The sequence below is a fragment of the Oncorhynchus masou genome, chromosome 24 (assembly GCF_036934945.1).
Source record: "Oncorhynchus masou masou isolate Uvic2021 chromosome 24, UVic_Omas_1.1, whole genome shotgun sequence".
NCBI lineage: Eukaryota > Metazoa > Chordata > Actinopteri > Salmoniformes > Salmonidae > Oncorhynchus > Oncorhynchus masou.
In genome coordinates this window covers 56,353,254-56,380,588 of record NC_088235.1, presented here as the reverse complement: position 1 = coordinate 56,380,588, position 27,335 = coordinate 56,353,254, and the positions used below count along the sequence as shown (strand labels likewise).

At 42.4% G+C, this 27,335-nt stretch overlaps 1 protein-coding gene across 1 annotated transcript; it reads left to right on the top strand.

Moving 5' to 3' along the window:
- Nucleotides 1-1,691: 1,691 nt before the first annotated feature.
- LOC135512354 (ras guanyl-releasing protein 3-like) lies at nucleotides 1,692-27,335 on the top strand. Its single transcript, XM_064934305.1, has 16 exons — nucleotides 1,692-1,796; nucleotides 3,034-3,136; nucleotides 5,316-5,378; nucleotides 6,315-6,446; nucleotides 6,553-6,700; nucleotides 7,077-7,250; nucleotides 10,380-10,496; nucleotides 11,045-11,320; nucleotides 11,512-11,592; nucleotides 11,734-11,847; nucleotides 12,236-12,351; nucleotides 13,322-13,469; nucleotides 17,634-17,670; nucleotides 17,793-17,942; nucleotides 18,036-18,400; nucleotides 25,625-27,335. The coding sequence occupies exons 1-16, from the start codon at nucleotides 1,727-1,729 to the stop codon at nucleotides 25,631-25,633; spliced, it is 2,103 nt and encodes a 700-aa protein (XP_064790377.1). The 5' UTR covers nucleotides 1,692-1,726; the 3' UTR covers nucleotides 25,634-27,335.

Here is a 27,335-nt window from a genome sequence, read left to right as displayed (position 1 = left end):
GCCGATTCTGATCTAACCATAAATGAATATGTTGTGCCACTGGCCTGAGACGATGGAAGTGCAATATGAAGCCTAGCCCTTTCAGGCTCACGTTAATTAGCAATCTAACTTAGCTGGTTGATTGTTGCCCATGTGAGGAAGTCAGGCAAGCAAGAATTTTATCTAGGTAGCCTATGACAACATTAAACTAGAAGTGCATTGTATGACAGAGCCATAGACCGTTTTGCCAACATGAAAGAGAGGAGGATGGCATTGTCGTTCAACTAGTTTACATGTAGGGTGAGTCAAAAAATAATAATATTTGCAAGCAAGCACGCACGCATGCACACACACACACACAGAAATCAGTACCATGGACATCCACATGATATTTAGCAACATAAATAGTTTTTGGTATCTTTAAGTTGGTTTTCAGAGTATTAAACTATGCATATATATATATATATATATATAGCCTTGTTGATTTGATGATGTTTAAATGTTCAATTGAAATGGTTCTGGAGTAGCGGAGGCAGCACTCCTGTTCTCTTTGTGCTGACTTGCGGTAACTGTGGTTCAAAATCAGTAGTTGTTTCGTAAACTGTCGAAAACAACTTGCTTGACCATTTGGCAGGTCATATAACTGTTTGTTGCATGCAATGTTTGCTTTGGGGACTTCACAGATGTTGCTCTCTGGTTTGGTAATGAATCAAACATACGTGTAGTTGAATTTATTCCACCACTGTGTGACTGTTGTCTTTTTGTTGTCCTGGTCTTTTTGTATATCACGGTGGTGTATGAACCAATGGGTTATAGAACAAACAACGCAATTATCACAATATAGGTTGTAATATGTTTTTTTTACTGGCTTGTCCTCCTCAGTGATCTTACCCACGTCACCACTACCGGAACCAATCCAAATCAGCCACGGTTTCCAAAACCACCAACCAAACCTTTCGATGACGCCACCTTTAATGTCATCACTACAGACAACTCCCTCTGCTATATCAACCTTTATTGTTGTGTTGTAAAATCTCATCTGGGAATCTAAAACCCTAGAATAACATTCTAAAATGACCTTGTCTGTACTTTGCTTAACTTTGTGTTGGCATCAGTGGCGATACGATATGAACTGACAATCACTGATATTCTTCAAACAGAGAGAAACCACAGTATCCAGATTACATAAACCCAGTCCCCAACCAGGCCATTGCAGTCTTGTCCGGCTCACTGGGCCTGAAGAGTATTATGCAATCTGTATGGAATCATGAGCTGTTTTGGTGGTATCACGCACTGAGCACATCAGAAAGTCATTAAACATTGATGGCTGCCATGGGAGTTCTCAGAAGACTGCCCAGATCCTGCAGATGTGGAGGACAGGAGCATGATGCTGGAGGAATCCACTGAACCAGCTTTTTTCACTAGCCACTGTTGTCTATTGAAAAACCTAGTACAGCATCCATGTCGTGGTCATATGTAACGTACATGGAAATACACCTGGTGAATTGACTGTGTATATGTTCACAATTAGAACAGCAATTATGATTGTGTGCTGATGAATAAATGACGAATAATCCTATGAAGGGATGTAAGCAATGTTTATTTAGCCTGGCCGTGTCTCCTCTTCTCACAGAGAGCTCCTGAGCAGGCTTTGACCCCTGATCTCCAGGTGTGGAGGTGTACCATGTGTTCTCCCGCTCGGGGGGCGTGAACCCAACTCTGCTGTGAGGAGCCGTCCTGTGGGACCATGGGAACATCGACGCTGGGGAAGGCAGCCCCCCTCAACATGCTACTGGATGCCTGCATCCAGGCTTTTAGTGAGTGACCAATCAACAGTGCAGTAATATCTAACAATTCACAACAATACACACAACCTATAAGTAACCTAATGGAATTAAGAAATATATAAATATTGGGACGATCAATGTCGGAGTGGCATCGACAAAAATACAGTAGAATAGAATACAGTTTGTACATATTAAATTAGTAAAGCAAAAAGATATAAACATGATTAAAGTTACTAGTGTTCCATTATTAAAGTGGATAGCGACTTCAAGTCTATATATATATGTATATATGGCAGCAGCCTCTAAGGTGCAGGGTTACGTAACCGAGTGGAAGTGGAAGCCGCCTAGTAATGGTTATTTAACAGTCTGATGGCCTTGAGATAGAAGCTGTTTTTCAGTCTCTCGTTCCCAGCTTTGATGCACCTGTACTGACCTCGCCTTCTGGATGATAGCGGGGTGAACAGGCAGTGGCTCGGGTGTTTGTTGTCCTTGATTATCATTTTGGCCTTCCTGTGACATCGGGTGCTGTAGGTGTGCTGGAGGGCAGGTAGTTTGCCCCGGTGATGCTTTGGGCAGACCGCACCACCCTCTGGAGAGCCCTGCGGTTGCAGGCCGTGCAGTTGCCTGGTATGGCACAGAAACACAGTGGGGAAGCTATCTCAGTGGTGTGTGATGTGATCCATACAGTATACACTGAGTGTACAAAACATTAGGAATGTCTTTCTAATATTGAGTTGCACTCCCTTTTGCCATCAGAACAGCCACAATTAGACTGGGCATGGACTCTACAAGGTGGCGAAAGCATTCAACAGGGTTGCTGGCCCATGCTGACTCCAATGCTTCCCACAGTTGTGTCAAGTTGGCTGGATGTCCTTTGGGTAGTGGACCATTCTTGATACACACAGGAAACTGTTGAGCGTGTAAAACCCAGCAGCGTTGCAGCTCTTGATACACTCAAACCGGTGAGCCTGGCATCTACTACCATACCCCATTCAAAGGCACTTCAATCTTTTGCCTTGCCCATTCACCCTCTGAATCGCACACGTAAACAATCCATGTCCCAAATGTCTCAAGGCTTAAAAATCCATCTTTAATCTGTCTCCTTCACTTCAGCTACACAGGTGACATCAATAAGGGATCCTAGCGTTCACCTGCATTCCCCTGGTCAGTCTATGTCATGGAAAGAGACAGTGTTTAGAATGTTTTGTACACTCAGTGTAGATGTGTTCTCATTGTTCCTTTTCTATGGTGTGATCCCTCTCCACAGATGACAATGGGGAGTTGCAGTCCAACCCGCTCCCTCGCACTCTGCTGCTGATGCATCGCTGGTATGTCACGTCCACAGAGCTGGCCGGGAAGCTGCTCGTGAAATATCCATGTAGATTCTCATCAGACCAACAAAGAACAGTTGTCATATGCCATTTAAAGCCTTTGTGGTAGTGTTTAGAAATGGCAGAGTATATACTGTAATATGGGCGCTATGGAATGCTGTGTTCCCTGACTGTGCCAAATGTATTTCCTGGGTGGACACTGACTAACCCTGAGTGACTTTTCCTGAGTATACAAAATATCTTGTTTATTTTGAGGGATAGTTTTTCAGTTAACTGTTTGTGTCATTTCTAGCAACCAATTATGATTGGTTGATCGCACAGCTCTGGGTTAAGGCAGATTGTCCTATCAAAACTACTGGAAGAATTAGACGTGTGCAAGAGCAAGTGCATTTGAGAGCAACGATCAAGATGGAGAACCGCTTCAAAAGGAAGAGCAACCTGGATCGAATCGATAGCTATTAGCGTTCCATTCCTCTTTATGATTTGCACCTAGTGTGCCTTGACTGTGCATTTGAATCTGATTAAGTTAGCAGGGTCCTGGACAGTGTTTTCCTGGAGACTCCATACCACTAAGTGGTTTGATGTCTTTGCTTCTGGTTAGACACCCTGAGATATTACAATGCCTGGCATCAGGCCCCTCCACTGACGAACCCCATCTTTTCCCTGCTGCTGGTTGGAGTAATGGCTGTGGTGCTCCTGATGGAAGATTCCCCTATTTGCAGATCTATAATCAGATTAGCCATCACCCTAACTCCAATCCTAACCTTACCGTAAGGAAAGTGTTACAAATATCTAACCTGGGACCAGTTTGCAGAAACTCTCACCTTCTCCATGCGGTATGAAGCTGCCTCAGAGTAGAGCCAGAGCAGAGAGCCTCTTTCATGTGACAGAATACGAAGGCACTATTCTGCCCTTTCTCTCACTTTTTGCTTTTGCATTAACCCAACAAAATATACAGTAATTATCGTTGTCCTTCAGCTGTTGCTGAGATGTATTTTTAGCTCCTACACCTAATGTGTATCTCATTGAGTCGCCTCCACGTTTGTGAGTTAGCCCATGAGAATATCTTTCGGTCTTCTGGAGAGAAGGCGAGACCAACTGATTGTGTGTGTTTTCCACAGTCATGTATACATCCAATAAGCATCCATCCTGACCCTCCATGCTGGGAGAGTTTCATAGTACCACAAAGAAGGCAGAGGTTAGTCTTCTCTGCTACATGGTTGTGACTATATCCTGGGCAGAGAAATAGCTGGGTTCCTTTTGAAAGTGATAGTAGGCAGGCTACGCTCCAGACCTGGCTCCCTGCCCAAGGCCTCTCCAAAGCTACTTCTAAGACCTACAGGTAACTGCCAAAATAAAGGAAACACCAATATGAAGTGTCTTAATAGGGCGTTGGGCCACAACGAGCCGCAAGAACAGCTTGAATGTGCCTTGGAATAGACTCTACAAGTGTCTGGAACTCGAGGCATGCGACACAATTCTTCCACTATAAAAATGTTTAATTTGGCGTTTTGTTGGTGGTGGAAAACACTTTCTCAGGCGCCGCTCCAGAATCTCGCATAAGTGTTCAATTGGGATGAGATCTGGTGACTGAGGCATGCGCACACACACACACACACACACACACACACACACACACACACACACACACACACACACACACACACACACACACACACACACACACACACACACACACACACACACACACACACACACACACACACTCAGTCTTGTACAGCTATCCATTTGGGGGCACACAATTCAGGCCCATTCAAAATCTTATTTTCCCTGACCCCTAACCCTAAACCTAACCCTAAACCGTACCCTTACCCTTACCTTAACCCAAAAACCTAACCTTAACCTTAACCCGAACACTAAAACTAACCCTAGCTCCTAACCCTAACCCTAATGTAATGCTAACCCTAACACTATTTCTAACCATAACCCTAAACCCCCTTGAAATACCATTTGACCTCGTGGGGACTAACAAAATGTCCCCAGTTTGTCAAATCGTTTTTTGTTTTCTATTCTTGTGAGACATTTTGTCAAACTGATAAATGTGCAGCTGCTTCTCATGAAAGATACTGTTTTATTGTTGTTTTTTTTGGGGTGGGTGGGGGGGGGGTTGTTGGAAATGTGGAATGTGTGTCCATTCGTAATAGGGCTTGGGACACGGTCTCCAAAAAGTGCTAAACTGTCCTTGACACAACCCCACATACCGTGACTGCCAGGGAGATGAGTTCCAAAGAACGAGACTGAAGATCTGCTATTTAATGAGGTAAAGAGAACACTGCTACATACCGATGAGTTTCTGCGCTCTTTAGTATTGAAGATGTTTTGTATTGCTAAATGCCCTGAGGGTTGTAGGCTCCTCTCTTGGGGCTCTGTGACTGACTGGCTGGTGCAATGAGAGTTGAGAGGATGTCATTACAATTGACAGCCGGTGGCTGTCCTCATGAGATGTGGATCGCCACCTGCCATCTGAAGTGGAGATACTGTTTTGTGCGAAAGCGTTCAGTGAATTAGGAGTCTTGTGATCTATTATTTACCCCAAAAAACGTCCTCAGGCAATCTTTAACAGAGTACACAGACACTCATTTTCACTGGTAAACCCCTTTAAAGCGATTCTCTACCACCGTCTGCCAATCCATTAAAAAATGTGTCCTATTATTTTGTGTGCAACCTTTACATGAAAGGAAATACTAAATAAATCATCTGAATTTAATGTTAACTACTGTAACGAGGGGCCATACTAAAGTCCATGTTATATTTTGCATTGAATTTGTATCTGAAGGGGGAATACCACAATGGCCTTTCCCTTGTCAATGGTTCTCTGTATTCATGTGTTATTTCCACATTAGGGAAACATGATTTGTTGGGTTGATAAAATCTAGGCCACGTTTATGACCATGGTTGCTGGACTTGCCCATCTCACCACTCCCCTTAGCCACATCACACTACAAATCACTGAGCCAGGAGCCCCCGGCAGTCCTTGTGCAGGGTCAGTACCCTCAACTCTAACTTTTCCTTCTGAGACTATGGTGTCATTATGAATCATTCATATTCTATTGGCACTGCTGCTTGGGGCTACACACTATGATGTTCAGCCAGACTGCCCAGCCATAATGTCCACATGCAAACAGTAAACATATTGCGTAACTGCTAACATATTAGTGCTAAATCAGCCATCCGCGTGTGTGTGCGTGTGTGTCAGGTACTGGATTACGGTGTTTCCTGCAGAGTTTAACCTGGACATGGGCCTTATACGCCTCACTGAGGAGTTCAGAGACGTGGCGGCTCAGCTGGGCTGTGAGGAACACTACAAACTCATTGACATCTCCACCATGTGAGGAACTACCCAAGGATGGGCACACACACACGTGCACACTCACACGCACACGCAGTCAGTGGAGAGTTTCCAGTTTCAACAGACTGTGTGTGTTTCTTTCTAGCCCGTCATATGACTGGATGAGAAAGCTGACCCAGAGGAAGAAGCAGGCCAAGAAGGGCAAAGCCTCACTCCTCTTTGACCACCTCGAGCCCATGGAGCTGGCAGAACACCTCACGTTCCTGGAGTACAAGTCCATCAGGAGGATATCAGTGAGTGTCCCTGGTGGAAAAAGACTTGTGCCCTTTCCTCCCTATCTAACCCCTGTGTGTGACATTCCTCAAGACTCTTTCCAAGAGTGCTTTTTCCACAGAACTCTTTTTTTTCTGTTACTAACTACAGAACAAAGCTTTGGCTGTCAACTAACTTCATCCCCAGGATAATTGCGCACCCCCACAGAATATGTTCTTAGATACGTTTGCTCTACATTTCAGTTTGTTTTATTTACTGGGCAGTTCACTTGTAAATTCACCAGCGATTGAGGGCACACGGTATACTGAACATGCCAATGAGGTCTGTGTTATTAACTCAGCGGTACTGTACATGCCACGTACACTAACTCTCTCTTTCTCCAACCCCCAAACCCAGTTCACAGACTACCAAAGCTATGTGATGCACGGATGTCTGGTGGACAACCCAACGCTGGAGCGCTCCATCGCCCTGTTCAACGGAGTCTCCCAGTGGGTTCAGCTCATGGTGCTCAGTAAGCTGACACCCCAACACCGTGCTGAGGTCATCACCAAATACATCAATGTGGCCCAGGTAAGACGAGGGAGATGGTATTTCTCTCTCAATTCAATTCAAAGGCTTTATTGGCATGGGAAGCAAATGTTAACATTGCCAAAGCAAGTGAAGTAGATAATAAACCAAAGTGAAACAAACAATAACAATGAACAGTAAACATTACACTCACAGAAGTTCCAAAAGAATAAAGACATTTCTAATATCATATTATGTCTATATACCGTGTTGTAATGATTTGCAAATAGTTCTCTCTCAGTCTCTCTCGCTCTGACAGCTGCGGAGGTGCTGTTTCACGCTTCTTCATTCTCTCCACTTACATCCAATATTCCATAACTCCTCACAATTTAGAGTGTAAAACCCGCCCACTCTGACACAAGCAATTGTAAAGGAAGTGAGGGCAATTTATTGAGGCATAAATTCTCATTAACTGTACCACACTAGCCTCCCGAGTGGTGCAGTGGTTTAAGGCACTGCATCACAGTTGCTAGCTGTGCCACTAGAGATCCAGGTTCAAGTCCAGGCATTGTCGCAGCCGGCCGTGACCGGGAGACCCATGGGGCGGCGCACAATCGGCCTAGCATTGTCCGGATTAGGGGAGGGTTTGGCCGGCAGGGATGTCCTTGTCCCATCGCGCTCTAGTGACTCCTGTGCCGAGCCGGGCGCAGTGCACGCTGACATGGTTGCCAGGTGTATTGTGTTTCCTCTGACACATTGGTGCGGCATGCTTCCGCGTTAATCAGGCATTATGTCTAGAAGCAGTGTGGCTTGGTTGGATCATGTTTCGGAGGACGCATTCTCCTCTTCCGAGTCCATACGGGAGTTGCAGTGATGAGACAAGACTGTAACTACCAATTGGATACCACGACAAAGGGGTAATATTTTTTTAAATATATAAACTGTACGGCACTGTAACACTTGAAATGAATAGGGGTTTCTTTCACCACCTTTTTGTGCAGAACATCTCTCCTTATAAGTATGTGAACATCCCGAATGAGAAAGACGAAGGGAAAGGGACTCATGTACCATATATTAATCAGACAGTTTGCTGAGCCAGACTTGCATTAAATCATCTGTATCAATGGAGCTGGAACATTGTCAATTAGATCATAACACCCTTCGGTCATTAAAATCTACTGCTGCCCACACATACTTTCTTTTGTCTTATAGAAAGGCCTTCTCTTATATGCTTTCCTCATGTATTTTTTATTTGATTTTGTTTGACAATTTAAAATACATAAGAATGTTACACCCGGCAACAGATACATATACAAAAACTAAAAATGACATGGCACAAAGTCGGTGGCACTGCCTCTGGTGGCGGAAGAATGTGAGTCACTTACACGGAACCCAAACCGGCTAAGCGTATGCGCCATCGTGTGCCATCGTGCATAAATCTATTTTGTCGCCCCACACCAACGGCAATCACGACACACAGGTTAAAATATCAAAACAAACTCTGTAACAATTACATTAATTTGGGGACATGTCGAAAAACATTAAACATTTACAGCAATTTAGCTAGCTAGCTTGCACTTGCTAGCTAATTTGTCCTCTTTAGCTAGCGCATGCGAGTGGTGTAGTCAGGGTATTACTGAAGTAAAATAGCTTTTAAGATGCATGGGGACTATGCCATACAGGATGTTGTGGATCAATCTCAATTTCAGATGAATGACCCTTTCATCAACCATTATCCACTAGAGTTCTCTGAGTTGAGAAAGGCCATCATGAGAATGAGGGCTAAGATTCAGTGTTACCCTTCTTATCAACAATTTAAGTCTAGTCCTATAGCTTATTGTGAGAAATTGTATTTCATAATGCTGTTTAGCAGGTTGCATATCACAACGTATCTCAACATTAATCCACAAGAACTTTCACAAAAATCATTACATAGGTGACCTTGAACTCGAACTCGCATAGTATTTTCAATAGTTATGGTGGCACATTGTCGTTGGATTACTTTTGATCCATCCCCTTGCTCTTTTTGCGATAAACCAAACAGATCAGTGCAGGCGGAATCCTTGCGCTATCTGACGTAAGACAATGTTATGTTAGCACAGGGTATCCCTCCAGCAATAACGTTTCATCACTATTAATGTGATTCTCCATGTCTAATTGCTGTGAGCATGGGGGGGGTGGGTGTGTGCAAATTATTGTCTGTATTTCTTAACAGACATTAAGCATCATGCATGCTATTAGGCCTCTCAATCTCATCAGAGACTGGTGGCTTCTCTCTACCATTATCATCTACCAGGATTTAGATAAAGGAATTATTCAGAAGACTAATGACAAGCACTCATGCTCATGTCTGCCTCCATTGTTTATGCAGGTCATCTGTCAGCTACAATGAAATGGCCTTCCCTTTAAATGCAGAAGCGTGACTGTTTAACTCAAGAGGGCTCTAGTTTTTTTGTAAAGCTTCTCGCATTTTTAAATAAGATGTTCAAGCACTTTCTCCTCATGCAATTGATTCCATAAGCACAGGGTAAAGAGATCAATTTATGTTGGTTTATGTTCTTTTAGGTACAGTTTTTTTATTAAGGTTATTTTAGGTGGCCTCACAAGTGGTGCAGCAGTCTAAGGCACTACTTTGCAGTTCTTGAGGCGTCATTACAGACCCGGGTGAGTTCCCAGGCTGTGTCACTACCGGCCGTGACCGGGAGTCCCATAGGGCGGCGCACAATTGGCCCAGCATCGTCCGAGTTAGGGAAGGGTTTGGCTGGGGGGACTTTACTTGGCTCATCGTGCTCAAGCGAATCCTTGTGGTGCCTGCAGGCTGACACTGGTTGTCAGTAGGACGGTGTTTCCTCTGACACATTGGTGTGGCTGGGTTAAGTGGGCGGGTGTTAAGATGCGCGGTTTGGCGGGTCATGTTTCGGAGGACGCATGATTCGACCTTCACCTCTCCCGAGCCCGTTGGGAAGTTCCAGCGATGAGACAAGATCGTAATTGGATCGCAATTGGATACCACGAAATTAGGGGAGAAAAAGGGGGTACATTGTTATATACATTTTAGGTTTGTTTGTTGTTTATTGTAATTTTTTCTTGCACTGTTTTCTCGTTATCTCTATTTCTCTCTATCTCTCTATTTATTTCTCTCACTCTACCTCCAATCTCTTCCACTTTGTTCCATGCCACTCTGTCCTTCAGAAACTCCTCCAACTGCAGAACTTTAATACACTGATGGCCATGGTTGGAGGTCTGAGCCACAGCTCAATTTCCCGTCTGAAGGAGACCCACTCTCATCTAGCACCCGAGGTCAACAAGGTCAGCACGTACGCCTGCCTGTGCTCTGTCACAGCCTCACTAATATCATCTGATCGGGTTCTACACTTGAATTGACTTTAGGTCATGGTCATAATCATTTAGCGTCTGCTAAGGAACAATGTACGTCAATTCATCAACTGCTATGTGGTGATGGTTTCAGAAAACACACCACGCAGAATTGGTATCGTCTTCATTTCCTGCCTTTTGATGTTACATTCAGTGTTGGGGAATTGTGAACCACATGTAATTTAATTACATTTAGCAGAAGCTTGGTGGTAGTTGAACTAAATTAAAATCTTGGTAGTGTTTTCAGTAGTTCATAACTTTTTTTGCCATGTGGTGTAGAGAATTATTTGAACTCCAGCACATTTTTTAAAGGGAAGCTTTAATGTAGCTTAACTTCTTCCAGTGTGAAGTAATTGGTAGCTTGGTGAACTATATTTTCATAGTAGATTCCCCGGCACTGGTCACTCTCTCTGTAGCTTTCCGGTGCTGTATCTAATATCAATCCTGTCCACTACTTCCTGCCGTCTTACCCCTCCCATCAGATCTGGAATGAGATGACGGAGCTGGTCTCCTCCAATGGGAACTACTGTGCTTACCGCAAGGCCTTCACAGACTCCGAAGGCTTCAAGGTCCCCATCCTGGGAGTCCACCTGAAGGACCTGATCGCCGTGCACGTGGTCTTCCCCGACTGGCTGGACGACAACAAGGTGAACATCGTAAAGATGCAGCAGCTCTACCTCACCTTCAACGAGCTGGTGTCCCTGCAGAGTGCTGCAGCCCAGGTGGAACCAAACATGGACCTCATCTACCTGCTCACTGTGAGTGTTCTGGCCTAAAAGGTCCCCCGTCAACAGGAAATGGACTTGTTAATCGTTCTGTCACATTTTTCATTTCAGTGGGTCTCAACATTTTGTAGGATCATACAGATGAATAACATGATCATAAATGGCTTCGTTATTGCAGAAACACTAAGTCTATTTTCATGTTTAATCTAAAGTGATTTCCCCAGCTCTCTCTAGATCTTTACTACACTGAAGATGAGATATATGAGCTATCCTTGTTAAGGGAACCACGGAACCCAAAGTCTTTGGTAAGTCTCCATGTTGGGGTCTATAGGCTGCATTGTTGGATCTATGGTTATTATAAATATCAACTAACATGTATAAAGAACATAAATAATATTGGATACCTGAGTGGTCCTATCTTCACTCCATCTTTTCCCACTCTGCAGCCTACTTCTCCAACAACCCCCAACAAGCCAATGGTCCCTCTGGACTGGGCATCAGGTGTGACAACCAAACCTGACCCCAATGTGGTGAACAAGCACATCAGGAAGGTGGTGGATGTAAGTTGCTTCCATTACAGTAACACTGATCTGGGTAAATAAAGGCACCTGCATAAAGTCCAGGAGGACATAGCTTAGCTGTGGTCTGAACTGAAACTCTTATTGACTGATGAAATTACATTGTAGTAGAAAACTAAGTTTAAAAAAAAACCCAACAAGACTTAAACATGTTATTCTCTATAAGATGAGTTACCCATTCAGAAATATCTCATACATGACTTTAAGAATCAGTCTGTGGCTATTTCTGTCACAATACCAAATATTTGAGTAGGTACTGCATATGAACCATTTCCACGATGGTTGACAACAACTACTAAAATATGAATCACACAATTGCTGGTGCTTGTAAATCAGTTGATGTCCTTTGTTTTTGTCTTATTCTGGGAAGTCTGTATTCAGGAACTACGACCATGATCATGATGGCTACATCTCTCAGGAGGACTTTGAAAGTATTGCTGCCAACTTTCCTTTCTTGGACTCTTTTTGTGTGTTGGACAAGGACCAGTGAGTGACCCTGTCTACCATTGACATTTTAAAGCTTCAGAAGTGTCACAGCTAAGTCACCTCATCCTCCTCTTCTATCTCCCTCTTTCTGTCACCAACAAACACTCTCTCACATCGCCTCTTTCTCACACATACACACACAGGCACCAAGCATGCACACGCGCACACACACCCAACCCACACACAGATTCAAGTTCCACACATGCAACCACATTTTGACATTTCCACACTAACCCATCTCCTCATACATCTCACCTTGTTTGCCCTTCACATATGCACCCCATATCTCTCTCACTCTCTCTTATACACAAAAACAGTAATGTGATTCTTGTGCCTAATATTTGCCTTTAAAGCAATTATGAGCATCCAAGATGCAATAGGACTGCAACTGTGGGTGTTCTAAAAACCCTGTGATTTCACAGGCCATCACCCATTTTTCTCCACACAAACCTACAGTATGAATGAGGTCATTGGTGTTGTCAAACCTCCTATCGTAAATCTGGAGGAAAACACTCTGAAGTCACAACAGAGTTACGTCTGCTTTAGCCCTGCCCTGCCTTGACTAGGAGTGGTGCTTTGTCACCATGGCTTGAGGAGGGGGAGGTGAAGGTTATGGCAGCCCATGAAGGACACGCAGCGCACAGCGCTCTGCCCTCGTGTCCTGGGTGGTTCGTCTGTTCACTGGAACGCCTCAAATCACATTTCAGATCGCCTGAGCAGCTCCATGACTCAGGAAATAGGTCTGGGAGGCTAAGCTCCTTAGGAGGGAGACTGGATACATGCAGAGGCTGGAGCTGCTACAAACCACCTGGGTGTCTGATATAGAGCATTTTTGTAGGTGTCTCCATGTCTGGATAAGACAGAAATAAGGGTTGGGATTTACTGTAATGTTTGCAGAACAAAAGCTGTCATTCTCGCCATCTTATTATTCACTTATCTATATTCTTTGTCTTCTCCCCCCTCACTCCAGGGATGGCCTGATTAGTAAGGATGAGATGATGGCTTACTTCCTGAGGGCCAACCCCTTGCTCCAGTGTAAAATGGGCCCTGGTTTCATCCACAACTTTACGGAGATGACGTATCTGAAGCCTACCTTCTGCGAGCACTGTGCTGGATTTGTATGTATACTGTGCACCTTGTGAGAAACATGAACTGTTTATGCTCAGCGACACAGTGCAATTTTGGTTGGAAGGCTTTCTGGTAGTTTCTGTCAGAAACTCTGTGCTATATATTGCCGTCAACTTAGTGCAAGCCCTCAGTCAGCTACCAAATGATACAGTGCTGAGAGATGTCCATCTTTATTCCTTGAAGTTGATACCCCATGGCTCTTTAATGACCTTCTGAGACAGAGATTATTCACAGTGTATAGAGGGGTTTCAAAATGCAGAGATGCAATATGTTGACATGAGTGCAGGCTACATTGTTTAAAGGTTTATAAAGAAACACTGACTAGCGTTGGTGGAACAATAATGCAATTTACATGGTGATGGCAACACTCACATAGTCCACAATGAAAGCATGCACGTATTCCATGAGAAGAGTTGCATGTCAAAACATGTACACAAATGATGTTCCCTCTAGCTTTCTTGCTGATTTAGGCATCACTTAGTGAAAGTAAATGAGAATTTCTATAGATAATTCCTCCTATTCTTAAACGAACATGCACACAGGTACACAAATAAAACAACACATTAGTTTACAGGAAAGGTGTTATGAGACATTGTATCCTGTTTACAGTTTTTTTTACATCACTTTGGTGCTATTTTCACAAGTGTGGTACATTTTCAAAACTAATAGTAAACGCCAAACTGTTAACACTCGCAATACAGCAAGTCGTATATTCAAACCCTTTTTACTGTGCATTCATTTTGTTTGGAGACATCGTTCACCACACAACCAAAATAAGTTTACTGTGAAATACCATGAGAACATTGATTGATTCACCAGAACACAACATAATGAGATATTTTCAATGTAGTTGTTTTAACAATTGAATTCAATACCAAAAAAATGCAAGATACATATTTCAAAATTGCCCTTTGAATGTAATATACTACAGTACGCTAAAGTACATTACACTGTTTTCACATTTGGCAATAAACTTACACGACCTATCAAATTTGACCCCTCAAAAATGTTAAATCACATTTCCATCATTTCTATCCCATGTGTAATCAAATGTGTGATAATTGAAGACAGCTTTCACAATCATTGACGCAAAAAATATATTGTTCAAAGATATAACTACAGCATTGGTGTACTGTAGTCTGCATCAAGCCTGTTTTGCACATTTGGCTATAGGTTCTCATTGACATTGCAGTACATGCCTTCATTGTTCATGGACCTAGGGAAAAACAATTTGGCATGGTGAATCCAAGCCTTGTATACGTCTGGATTGATGTCATTGCACACCTGCCACATGATCCATGGCCTGGACGAGGGTGGCATGCTCATGGGGATGGTGGTCAAACACTTGTATTGTAATCCTGTATTTTATTTTACATTATTGTATTGTAGTGGTCCTGTGTGGGTCAGTTAGTAAAAGCATGGCACTAACAACATCAGAGTAGTGGTTTCGATTTCCACTGGGGTCACTTAAAAAAAAGTGTGGACTCACTGTTGTCACTTTGGATAAAACACCTGCTACGTAAATGGCATACATCACAGTAGTACAGTAAATGTATTGGCCAATGCAGTTTTAGGAAAGCAGTGTGAAACCCCACCATCAAAAATACCTGTAATGAACACAATGGGAGACACAGAGCTGGTTTCAAGCGCAGGGCGCAGCAGGTGTTTATTTGTAAAGGACCACTGGATGCGGTAGCTGGGTCCAGGGGCAGGCAGAAGGTCAAACACAGGGTTCCAAAAATGCAACAGTACAGGCAGGGAAAAGGCTAGTAACGTCGTCCAGGAGATCAGGCAATAGGTCGATAAGAGGAAATCCGATAGGCGTCGTTAGGGAGGCAGGAAAAGAACCATCATACAACCATCAAAACACGGGGGGATTAAATTACTGGACAAACCAGCACTCCAATAGAAGTGTGTCACAAAACAAACAATACCTCACAATGATGTGGTGCAAAGAATTGAACTAAATAGTGTGTGTAATGACATACAGGTGTGTGAACAGGTGATCAGAGTTCAGGTTATTGGGATCTATGTGTTTGAGAGTGTGAGCTGGAAAGTGGGCTGGAAAGTGAGCTGCTGTTACGGTTTTCTATATGCGAAGGAGAGTCGGACCAAAATGCGGCGTGTAGAGTGCGATCCATGTTTAATAAACAAAAGTAAACCAAAAACAGCCTATACTGGTGTAAACTAACACAGAACAGGAACAAGGACAGGAAAAGGACAATCACCCACGAAACACTCACAGAATATGGCTGCCTAAATATGTTTCCCAATCAGAGACAACGATCAACACCTGCCTCTGATTGAGAACCACTTCAGACAGCCATAGATTCACCTAGAACACCCCACTAAGCTACCATCCCAATACATGTGCAAAAAACCCCAAGACAAAACACACCACATACAAAAACCCTGGCCTGACCAAATAGATAAAGAAAACACAAAATACTAAGACCAGGGCGTGACAGCTGCGTTCAGGGGATCTAGGTGTTTGAGAGTTGGAAGCAGATGTTACAATACCCTAGCAACTTCATTTTGGATACAAGTTTACTATATATAGGATGCTTTACATACAGTAAATCTGTTTGGGTCAATATTATATTTCATAAAACTTACTGTGAAGTCATAATAGTACATTACAGTATTTATCAAACTTTATATGTATATTTATACTTTACAAACATACATTTTCACTATGTACTTCTAAATCTATAGTAGATAAACCAGTAGGTTTAACAAATGGTTAAGTGATTATCAATTTAAAAAATTGGTTTAACAAATTAGAAGAAAATCCTATCAAAGGTAATGTGAGCATTGCATTGTGAAAACCAATTACTTTAGATGAATCACTGATTAAGTTTGGTGAAAAAGTGACTGTGATTTTGTCTGTTATACTTAGTCAATTGAAAATGTGCTTAGAGTTTGAAACAACTGCCTTTTTAGTGGTCTGTTTTGAATTTTGGTCACATTTTACTTGGAAAGTCCGGATTTCCCATCTGTATAGTGGCTTGCAAAGTATTCACCCCCTTGGCATTTTTCCTATTTTGTTGCCTTACAACCTGGAATTAAAATAGATTTTTTTTGGGGGGGGGGTTGTATCATTTGATTTACACAACATGCCTGCCACTTTGAAGATGCAAAATATTTTTTTTTATTGTGAAACAAACAAGAAATAAGACAAAAAAACAGAACTTGAGCGTGCATAACTATTCACCCCCCCCCCAAAGTCAATACTTTGTAGAGCCACCTTTTGCACCAATTACAGCTGCAAGTCTCTTGGGGTACGTCTCTATAAGCTTGGCACATTGAGCCACTGGATTCTTACCCATTCTTGAAGTTGAAGGGTTCTGCTGGTGTACAGCAATATTTAAGTCATATACCACAGATCCTCAATTGGATTGAGGTCTGGGCTTTGACTAGACCATTCCAAGACATTTAAATGTCCCCCTTAAACCACTCCAGTGTTTGTTAAGCAATATGTTTAGGGTCATTGTCCTGCTGCAAGGTGAATTTATTTTCATTTTATTTATTTCACCTTTGGAATCTCCATCCCAGTCTTAAATCTCTGGAAGACTGGAACAGGTTTCCATCAATAATTTCCCTGTATTTAATTTAAATTTTTTGATTTTTTTTCCATTTCACTTCACCAATTTGGACTATTATGTGTATGTCCATTACATGAAATCCAAATAAAAATCCATTTTAATCGCAGGTTGTAATGCAACAAAATAGGAAAAATGCCAAGGTGGATGAATAGTTTGCAAGGCACTGTAGATGCTCAACAGATGCCCATACTATCTATTGATAAGTAACTGTAGGCTATGGTTTCGGTGAGATTTAGAATAATGGTTAAGGTTAGAGTTAGGGTTACTAGATAGTTGAACTGTTATTGACAGTCTGTAGAGAATCTACAGCTGGACTATCCAAATAAAGTGTTACTGAATGTTGTGCTAAGAGTTGTGAAAATATACTACATATTTGTGCAAATTGCACCAAAGCGATTGTAAAAGAAAAACGGTATTACACAATGGTTTACACTGACCCCTCTGACCATATTTGCAGCATGAATATGCTTCCACGTTACAAATCCTGACACTCCTTTGTATTTTTCCACCTCCCTCCTATTCCTGCCCCTCTGGGCATGTTGCTCTTAGCTCTGGGGAATAATCAAACAGGGATACAAGTGCAAAGGTAGGCTCTATGGACTGTAATGTTCACATGTATAGAACTACATATTGAAGACATTTGGGATTTTTCAATGCATGCACTGTGAGGGCTTTGGCCTGACGGTGCTGTTATGTGTTCTGTTTCAGATTGCGGTGTGAACTGCCATAAGCAGTGCAGAGACCTGTTGGTCCTGGCCTGTAGGAAGCTGCCGTGTTCCACCTCTTTGCAAAGTGTCTCCCCTGGAGGCCTGACCCACAGCTCTCTACCCAGCAGCCCCACCATGCCCACCTTCAAGGGTACAGCAGCACTTCAGTGATACACCAACAGCGTTTCAACTAACATGGTCTTGGTCAGTGTGTTTCATTCCTGTCGTACTGTCCTCCATGCAGATGAGGACGAGATGTTTGAGTTCCCCTCGGTGACACCTGGAGGTTCTGACCTGGAGAACAAGTCCATCACCCTGATGACGTGCTCAGCCCAGCGGATCTCTGTGGGTTTACAGCGGGCCACCACCAGCCAGGCCACGCAGACAGAGCACCTGTGGTCAGAGCACACCTGGGGGGCTGGGGATGGGGGCTCCCACACCTTCCCCAAGATGAAGTATCGACCACACCGGCAGGCCTCCAAGAGCAAAGGCTTTGCCCGCTGGGAGAACGAGGCCCAGGAGGAGCCCAGGGGTCGGCGGGAATCCCAGGAGCAGACGGACAGACCTGCAGAGGCGGTGCAGAACGGGATAACACCACACAGAAAGAAGGTAATTGCTGCTGAGGTGTGTGTGTTGAGTGTGTAGATGGATCAGGGGATCTCTGTATATTGGTCTGTGTATTGGAATGTGTGTGTGTGTGTGTGTGTGTGTGTGTGTGTGTGTGTGTGTGTGTGTGTGTGTGTGTGTGTGTGTGTGTGTGTGTGTGTGTGTGTGTGTGTGTGTGTGTGTGTGTGTGTGTGTGTGTGTGTGTATTGTTTTGTGTCTTTAGGGAAGGTTAAGGTTATTTTAATTATCTGTGACACAACATATGTCACATTGAGTTTCCCATTATCACTCATTCTCCCCCAAGTGGTTATTACCCGCATTCTGTTCGTTCATGTTGATCATCTCTCATGGATGTTTGAAGACTGTCTTTTTCTTTCTAATAAAAGCCCAATTTCAGCCTTACAGTTATTATTGTGTTATACATGTTTTCTTATCAAACCCAAATGGATAACCTGGCCAGATCAGATTCAGGGATACAGAATAACACAGTGAATGATGAATCTATTTGACCTATGGCCTCACAACCTCATAATATTTTGCTATTAAAGCCTAATTTATTTCCCTCCCCTTGGAAACAAGGGATTCAGTTGCAGGGCACCGAGGGGCATTTTCTCTTTCATTCATTGGGATCATCAACTAAATTCAACCATGGGCCAATTTTTATTAAACGGATGGTCGGGGGGCCGGATCATAATAAAACAAATAATTTGTAGACTGCAAATTGACCGCAAGAAGCCTAAACAGAAACATAATCATTTCAATCCTTGATTACATTTGGGGACATCGCCCTGTGTAGGGTGCTGTCTTTTGGATGGGACGTTAAAACGGGTGTTCTGACTCTGTGGTCATTCAAAATCCCATTTCACTTATTGTATGAGTAGGGGTGTTCCAGTGTTGTAGTGGTGAAACAGTGACATACACTCTGAATGACCTATAAATGATAAATCCCATATTGGTCTTTCACAGTCAGGCCAGCCTATAGTAGGCCTACTATTGAAACTGAGTCCGAAGTTCACGGGTTTCAGATTTTCTCACATTTTTCAGGTTTTCGTTCTCAAAGTCACACTTTTTTAAACAGAAAAACATCAAAGTGATATGTTCTAAGCCCATAAAAATGGTTAATCCACATTAGGAGACCATTTTTGAGTTCCGGGAAAATCTAAGACATTTAGATTTTTGAGAGTAATTACCCTTTAATTCAAGTGTGCAGGCACACGAGATGGAGTTTGCAAAATAAATTAATGCAAATAATCATCATGATATCATTCTGACAACAAGGCATGGGCTAGTTTGTAGCTAGTTAACATTTAGAGGTTTTTGGGAAAGCCTTTCCTTCCAACAGAAGACAGTTTGGCCTATCGTTTTACTTCATATTATGAGGCATGTCTTACCTTGCTTCAAAGTAGCCTATAGCCAAAGTCCCACCATAGAAATGTCTGTTTATGAAACAGCGTGCATGTGGGGTGCGTATTTTACAACTGTGTTTCCTGCTAATTGTATTTTGGAACATTCACATATAGGCCTACTACCGTGTGTACATTGCTGCACCTAAAATGTGAAGAAATAATAGTTTGATCAACATTTTAAGCTAAACATTCCGATCTGTTCTATCAGCCCTATTTATTGATACGGCGTATTCCTCCACTACACTGTGATACGCATCGTGGAGATTTAAGAAGTGAGTATATTTCTTTATTTCACCTGTATTTAACCAGGTAGGCAAGTTGAGAACAAGTTCTCATTTACAATTGCGACCTGGCCAAGATAAAGCAAAGCAGTTCAACACATACAACGACACAGAGTTACACATGGAGTAAAACAAACATACAGTCAATAATACAGTATAAACAAGTCTATATACGATGTGAGCAAATGAGGTGTGATAAGGGAGGTAAAGGCAAAAAAAGGCCATGGTGGCAAAGTAAATACAATATAGCAAGTAAAACACTGGAATGGTAGATTTGCAGTGGAAGAATGTGCAAAGTAGAAATAAAAATAATGGGGTGCAAAGGAGCAAAAAAAAAAAAAAATCAAATAAATACAGTAGGGAAAGAGGTAGTTGTTTGGGCTAAATTATAGGTGGGCTATGTACAGGTGCAGTAATCTGTGAGCTGTCTGACAGTTGGTGCTTAAAGCTAGTGAGGGAGATAAGTGTTTCCAGTTTCAGAGATTTTTGTAGTTTGTTCCAGTCATTGGAAGCAGAGAACTGGAAGGAGAGGCAGCCAAAGAAAGAATTGGTTTTGGGGGTGACTAGAGAGATATACCTGCTGGAGCGTGTGCTACAGGTGGGAGATGCTATTTGGGGGACTTTACCTAGCAGGGTCTTGTAGATGACATGGAGCCAGTGGGTTTGGCGACGAGTATGAAGCGAGGGCCAGCCAACGAGAGCATACAGGTCGCAATGGAGGGTAGTATATGGGGCTTTGGTGACAAAACGGATTGCACTGTGATAGACTGCATCCAATTTGTTGAGTAGGGTATTGGAGGCTATTTTGTAAATGACATCGCCGAAGTCGAGGATTGGTAGGATGGTCAGTTTTACAAGGGTAGGTTTGGCAGCATGAGTGAAGGATGCTTTGTTGCGAAATAGGAAGCCAATTCTAGATTTAACTTTGGATTGGAGATGTTTGATGTGGGTCTGGAAGGAGAGTTTACAATCTAACCAGACACCTAGGTATTTGTAGTTGTCCACGTATTCTAAGTCAGAGCCGTCCAGAGTAGTGATGTTGGACAGGCGGGCAGGTGCAGGCAGCGATCGGTTGAAGAGCATGCATTTAGTTTTACTTGTATTTAAGAGCAATTGGAGGCCACAGAAGGAGAGTTGTATGGCATTGAAGCTTGCCTGGAGGGTTGTTAACACAGTGTCCAAAAAAGGGCCAGAAGTATACAGAATTGTGTCGTCTGCGTAGAGGTGGATCAGAGACTCACCAGCAGCAAGAGCGACATCATTGATGTATACAGAGAAGAGAGTCGGTCCAATAATTGAACCCTGTGGCACCCCCATAAAGACTGCCAGAGGTCCGGACAGCAGACCCTCCGATTTGACACACTGAACTCTATCAGAGAAGTAGTTGGTGAACCAGGCGAGGCAATCATTTGAGAAACCAAGGCTGTCGAGTTATGCATTGCCCACTGAAAAATAAGTGGGTATACCCTCCACTCGACCACTGGAGTGTACACCCTGGTTTCATGGCTAAATTCCTAACCTAGCTACATTCCTTCATGGCCACCGAATTATCCCCTTCATTCCAAATTGGCATATATCACCTCTCCACATGATAGCTGAGGTGGAATTAGCATTCTGGCGCAAAAATGGTTGCCGTGAATCACTGAGATGGGTGCTACACATTGATGGTGGATGATGTGAGTTTCCCTCTACTATGTAAAGCACTTTGAGTACCTCAGTTGGTAGAAAAGCGCCACATAGGCCTAAATCCAATCAATTATTATGTATTATTATTTGTATAAGATGTCTCTCTATTATGCCTGGAATATTTGGGCACAAATGTCCAAAATTGAAATCCCTTGAAGCTGATGTTTTAAAGTCTTTTGTGTCCAACAATTATTTTGATTTTTTTAAAGTGGCCTGTGTTAAAAAGTTGATTTTCATCGGTTTATAGAGGTTAAATAAAGACCTGATATTTTGGCTCAAAGCAGGGCGTTGAATATTTTATCGAGACAAATCATGCTGTTATAACCTGAGGCACTAATGGTATTATTAGGTCATCTACCTTAGGAATATTTGGAAATACATGAAAGGATGGAAGGTGACTTGCGAACACGCTGGCTCCTCTATTTTTAGACATTCAATCAAACATATTTGCAAGTGGTTTCCATCCTAAGAGAGCCTCAACAAAACTCACTACCAAATATTGCTTTATCCCATTATGAGACACTGTATTTAGTATTTATTATGATCCCCATTAGCCGCTGACAAGGCAGCAGCTACTCTTCCTGGGGTCCAAATATGGTTAAAACAACTACATCCAAACACAATCGTAAATAAAAGAAAACATCAAAAGACATTACATTATTACTCAATTATGACAAACATACAATATAAAATTCACAATACCATAACATTACTGTGTGTGTGTGTGTGTATAGAGTTAGAACTGTTATGATGACCGTATTACAGCCACAATGGACATATACTCAGCCCAAGGGCACGACCGCCACTGGCCGCAAAAGGCATGGATGTTTTTAGGGGGCATTAAGGCCACACAAAGGGGATGCCGCCGGGAAATTTGAGGCATTATCAAGTGTTTCTCAATTTGTGAATGACAGACTGAGGAAGTGCAGTGTAGCCTGCGCTAAAAACAAAGACGAGGTCATGCCTTTCAAACAACTTTTTTCAAATCATCATTCGAGTCCCATCATGCAGTGTTAGAATGTATTAAAAATCAAAACACTTCCTCAAAACACTTCCTCCGACACATTGGTGCGGCTGGCTTCCGGGTTGGATGCGCGCTGTGTTAAAAAGCAGTGCGGCTAGGTTGGGTTGTGTATCGGAGGACGCATGACTTTCAACCTTCGTCTCTCCCAAGCTCGTACGGGAGTTGTAGCGATGAGACAAGATAGTAGCTACTAAATAATTGGATACCACGAAATTGGGGAGAAAAAGGGGTAAATTTAAAAAAATAAAAATAAAAACCCAACGTTTGAAAACAAATACTTTACTAATACTATACTAATACTATAAAATAATTCCACGGAATTCTAAACAAATCTTGTCTGCTAAGTGAACTAGTGTAGCCCACAGCCATATGGCATAGCCAGATCAGAGCCTAACGTAAGAACAACTCAGAGTATGCTATTCTGAAAATGAACTACATTTTCTTCATATCGTGTTTCTTTAGACCTGTATAAAACAAATAATGGATTTATTGTGAAGGTGTAGGCTAAATTACATAGATTTATTAGACTTGTGTGGAAGCCAGAAGATGCTAAATGTGTTTATGTTAATTAACGCTGAGTTACTGTGAGACTGCCAGTTATTTGCACGACAATCAACGGCTGACAAAATGTCATGACCACCACAGCCCTATGTGAGTGCGTGTGTGTCTCTTCACAGTCCGCAATGTGCTGTGAGGTGCTTTCAACACCTCAATACCTCTCAGAAAGAAGTAGTGATGCAGTCAATTTGATCTGTACTTTGAGCCAGGAGAGATTGACATGCATATTATTGATATTAGCCCTCCATGTACATTTAAGTGCCAGCCGAGCTGCTCTTTTCTGGGCCAAGTGTAATTTGCCTCTGTTCTTCATTTTGGCATCTGACCATATAACTGGGCAGTAGTCCAGGTGTGATAAAACTAGGGCCGGTAGGACTTGTTTTGTTGATAGAGATGTCAAGAAAGCAGAGCAGCGCTTTATCACAGACAGACCTCTCTCTATTTTAGCTACCGTTGCGTCAATATGTTTTGACCATGTCAGTTTACAATCTTGGGTTAGGGTTTAGTGAATGATTTGTCCCAAATTCAATGCTTTTAGTTTTTGATAGATAGCAGGCTGTTTTGTCAGCTGTTTGAGCTAGTGCTTTGGCATTCTTGGGTAACGGAATTATTTTTGCTTCCCTCCAGGCCTAAGGAAACACACTTTCCTGTAGGCTTAGATTGAGGAGATGGCAAATAGGAATGGCAATATAGTCCGCTACCAACCTCAGTAAAATCTGTCCAAGTTGTCAGTACCAGGTGGTTTGTCATTATTGATAGACAACAATCATTCAAAATGTTCCACACTCACTTTACAGAATTCAAAATTACAATGCTTGACTTTCTTAATTTGGTTCAGAGTTTGTTGTTGGCATGTCATGCCTAAGTTTGATAATCTTTCCAATGAAAAAGTCAGTTGGTAATATTAGAGGGTTTTGTGATGAATGAGACATTTGATTCAATGCAGGATGGAGCTGAGTTTGCCTTTTTCCCCCAAATATAATTTATGATGCTCCAAAGATTTTACTATAATCTTTTACTTACTTATTTCTTTTTATTTCATAGTAGTTTCTTCTTCTATTTGTTTAGTCACAGGATTTCTCAATTTACAGTACGTTTGCCAATCGGCTGTGTGGACAGACTTATTTGCCATTCCTTTTGCCTCGTCCCTCTCAACAATAATGCTTCCATTTCTCATCATCCACAGGGATTTAGCCATTTTTAGAGTCAGTTTCTTACTGGGTGCATGATTATTATACTGAACAAAAATATAAACGCAACATGTAAAGTGTTGGTCCCATGTTTCATGAGCTGGATAAAAGATTCCAAAAATGTTCCATTTGCACAAAAATATTATTTCTCAAAAATGTTGGCCACACATTTTACAGGAAATCAGCATTTCTCAGTTTCCAAGGTAATCCATCTACCTGACAGGTGTGGCATATCAAGAAGCTGATTTAAACAGAATAATCATTACACAGGTGCACCTTGTGCGGGGGGCCACTCTAAAATGTGCAGTTTTGTCACAACACAATGCCACAGATGTCTCAAGTTTTGAGGGAGTGGGCAAATGGCATGCTGACTGCAGGATTGTCCACCAGAGCTGTTGCCAGATAATTTTCTGTTAATATCTCTACCATAAGCCGCCTCCAATGTTGTTTTAGAGAATTTGGCAGTATGTCCAACCGCAGACCACTTGAAACCACTCCAGCCCAGGACCTCCACATCCGGTTTCTTTACCTGCAGGATCGTCTGAGACTCGTCACCTGGACAGCTGATGAAACTGAGGAGTATTTCTATCTGTAATGAAGCCCTTTTGTGGGGAAAAACTCTGATTTGCTGGGCCTGATTCCCCAGTGGCTGGGCTTGATTCACCAGTGTTTCGGCAAATGACCTCCCAGGTCTAATTCATTTATTGAAATGTACTGATTTCCTTATATGAACTGTAACTCAGTAAAATTGTTTTCATAAATATGTCAAGTGCGGCATCTGGTTGCTCCTCAATAAACAATACAAACAATATTCTTTACATCTTCAACATAGGAATCACTACAGAACCTCTTTTGTATGATCTCTTATATACTATTTTAGGCCCAGCCTTCAGAATGTAAAACCTTATCATTGGCCAATTTCTTACCAATGCAATCTAATTGTAAAGAAAAACAAGAATACAATAACTGAATGTCTATTTGCAGTAGTGACTTCTTGGGAATACCTGGCTAGTGTGTCTTCTCTCCTCTATCGTGAGCTCTGAGTATGTGACTACAGTACGTGTCTCTCCTCTTGCACTCAGGACAGCTGACTTGGAGACACCAAGGGCCGAACCCAGGGCTCCAGGAGGCCCTTGGAAGCCCGCATCAGGAAGCTCTCCTCACTGGGTGAAGTACTTGGCTGCTTGAGGCCCTCGTTTGGTGACCTGGAGTAGGATGGACAGGTGTTCAGTGAACCACATATGAATACTGATGTTTAATCCCGAACCAGGGATGTGAGTGATGGGACTGAAAAAGACCTTGTCCTCAATGCTCCCCAGCTCTACACACCCTGCCTTCACAATTCATCAGTGTCATTGGAAAAGGATCCTGGACTACTTACAGTACATGTGATTTAGGTTTGTTGGGGCTCACCAGTGTTTGACTGACGGAACGTAAATGAGCGGGTGTCCACCTGTGCCTGTATGAATGTCGGAGCATGTACATGCTTCCTATTGAATTTATGTGTCGTCTGTGGAGCACATATGTGTGTTATCTACTGTTGATTTGCTGAAAAAAATTAAGTTATTTGGGTCATGTGGCTTAGTTGCAATAATGTATCATGTTTGATTGACATTTTGAGGACACTGTGAATGTTTTATGATGGACTGGGTGGGGGATGCAAAGTGAGAATGCATTTGGAGATGTGAGAAAGCATTAATAAGAGATCAGGATGTAAAGCAATAGAAAGTTAAAGGTGAAGATGAATATGAGGGAAAAAGTGGCAGGTACATTGTTTCTAAGGGTAATGGATTAAAAGTGGCATGACATGTGGCATGACAACTGATGGTCATTTATGAGCCAGTTCTATATCTTAGTCTGGAATACAAGAAATGGTACTTGTTGTGTTAGCATGAGGAAAAGAACAATACAACCACTGAGAGTTGTGTTATAAATTTAAGGAAAAGTTGTCTTTTGGTTAGTCAAGAAAGCGTTATTGTTTTCAGTCTTATTATTTCAAAAGGGATTTGAACTCTGTATCCACTCAGGACAATGAGGTAAACTACAGATACTTTACGTTTATTTATGGGTTTAGGTATGTGATATTTCATATCGTCAGGCGATTCAATGTTTAAAGTATTCTGGTTATTTCAAAGCCTTGCAGGCTGAATATGTGAATATGGGTCAACAATGTTTCTCATTGTCCACATAAATAGAGACACCATTTGAGTGACCTTTGACCTATTTTCATCAGCTGAAGAATCAAGCCTGTTGCATTCAGGCAGAGGTAATGGAATCTCCACTAAGCCTTCAGTCAGTTACGCACTGATTACGCACTTGCTTACAGTGGCACCAGGTGTGAGCCTAGGTGCTTGTGCTGTGGTTGCCAGGCATCAGTTGAGTGAGCAGGTAAGTTCCTCCATCACCAAGGATACAGCAGGTTACGTAAGGGGAGAGAGTTTATTTTCATCTGTAGAGAGACTTCTTGTAAGGCCTCAAGGTAGGGACAAGTAGGTACGGGCAGGTGAGTTTGACATGGAGGTCTCTGTAATGACAATAGTGTCTGACCTTCTGTTCGACAAAGTAAGACAGAGCCAAGAACAGGACTGCAGGGTCAGAGGACTCCATGTTGGGGGAGGAGCATGGGGGTAATATTGTGTATATTTGCAAGAGACATACAAGGCTTCATATACAAGAGCTAAAAAGGTCCAATGCAGACGTTTTTTTTCTTCTCAACATCAAATCATTTTTGTGTAACAATTAAGTACCTCACTGGGATTGTTTTCAATTAAAATGGTCAAAAAGAAACGCATA

What these genes read in the sequence shown, in the direction of transcription:
- LOC135512354 (XM_064934305.1), top strand. Translation starts at nt 1,727, where the DNA reads ATGGGAACATCGACGCTGGGGAAGGCAGCCCCCCTCAACATGCTACTG. An exon ending in AGTCCATCAGGAGGATATCA is followed by an intron (nt 6,701 to 7,076) that starts GTGAGTGTCCCT and finishes CCCCAAACCCAG; the next exon opens with TTCACAGACTACCAAAGCTA. An exon ending in ACCTCATCTACCTGCTCACT is followed by an intron (nt 11,321 to 11,511) that starts GTGAGTGTTCTG and finishes TGATTTCCCCAG; the next exon opens with CTCTCTCTAGATCTTTACTA.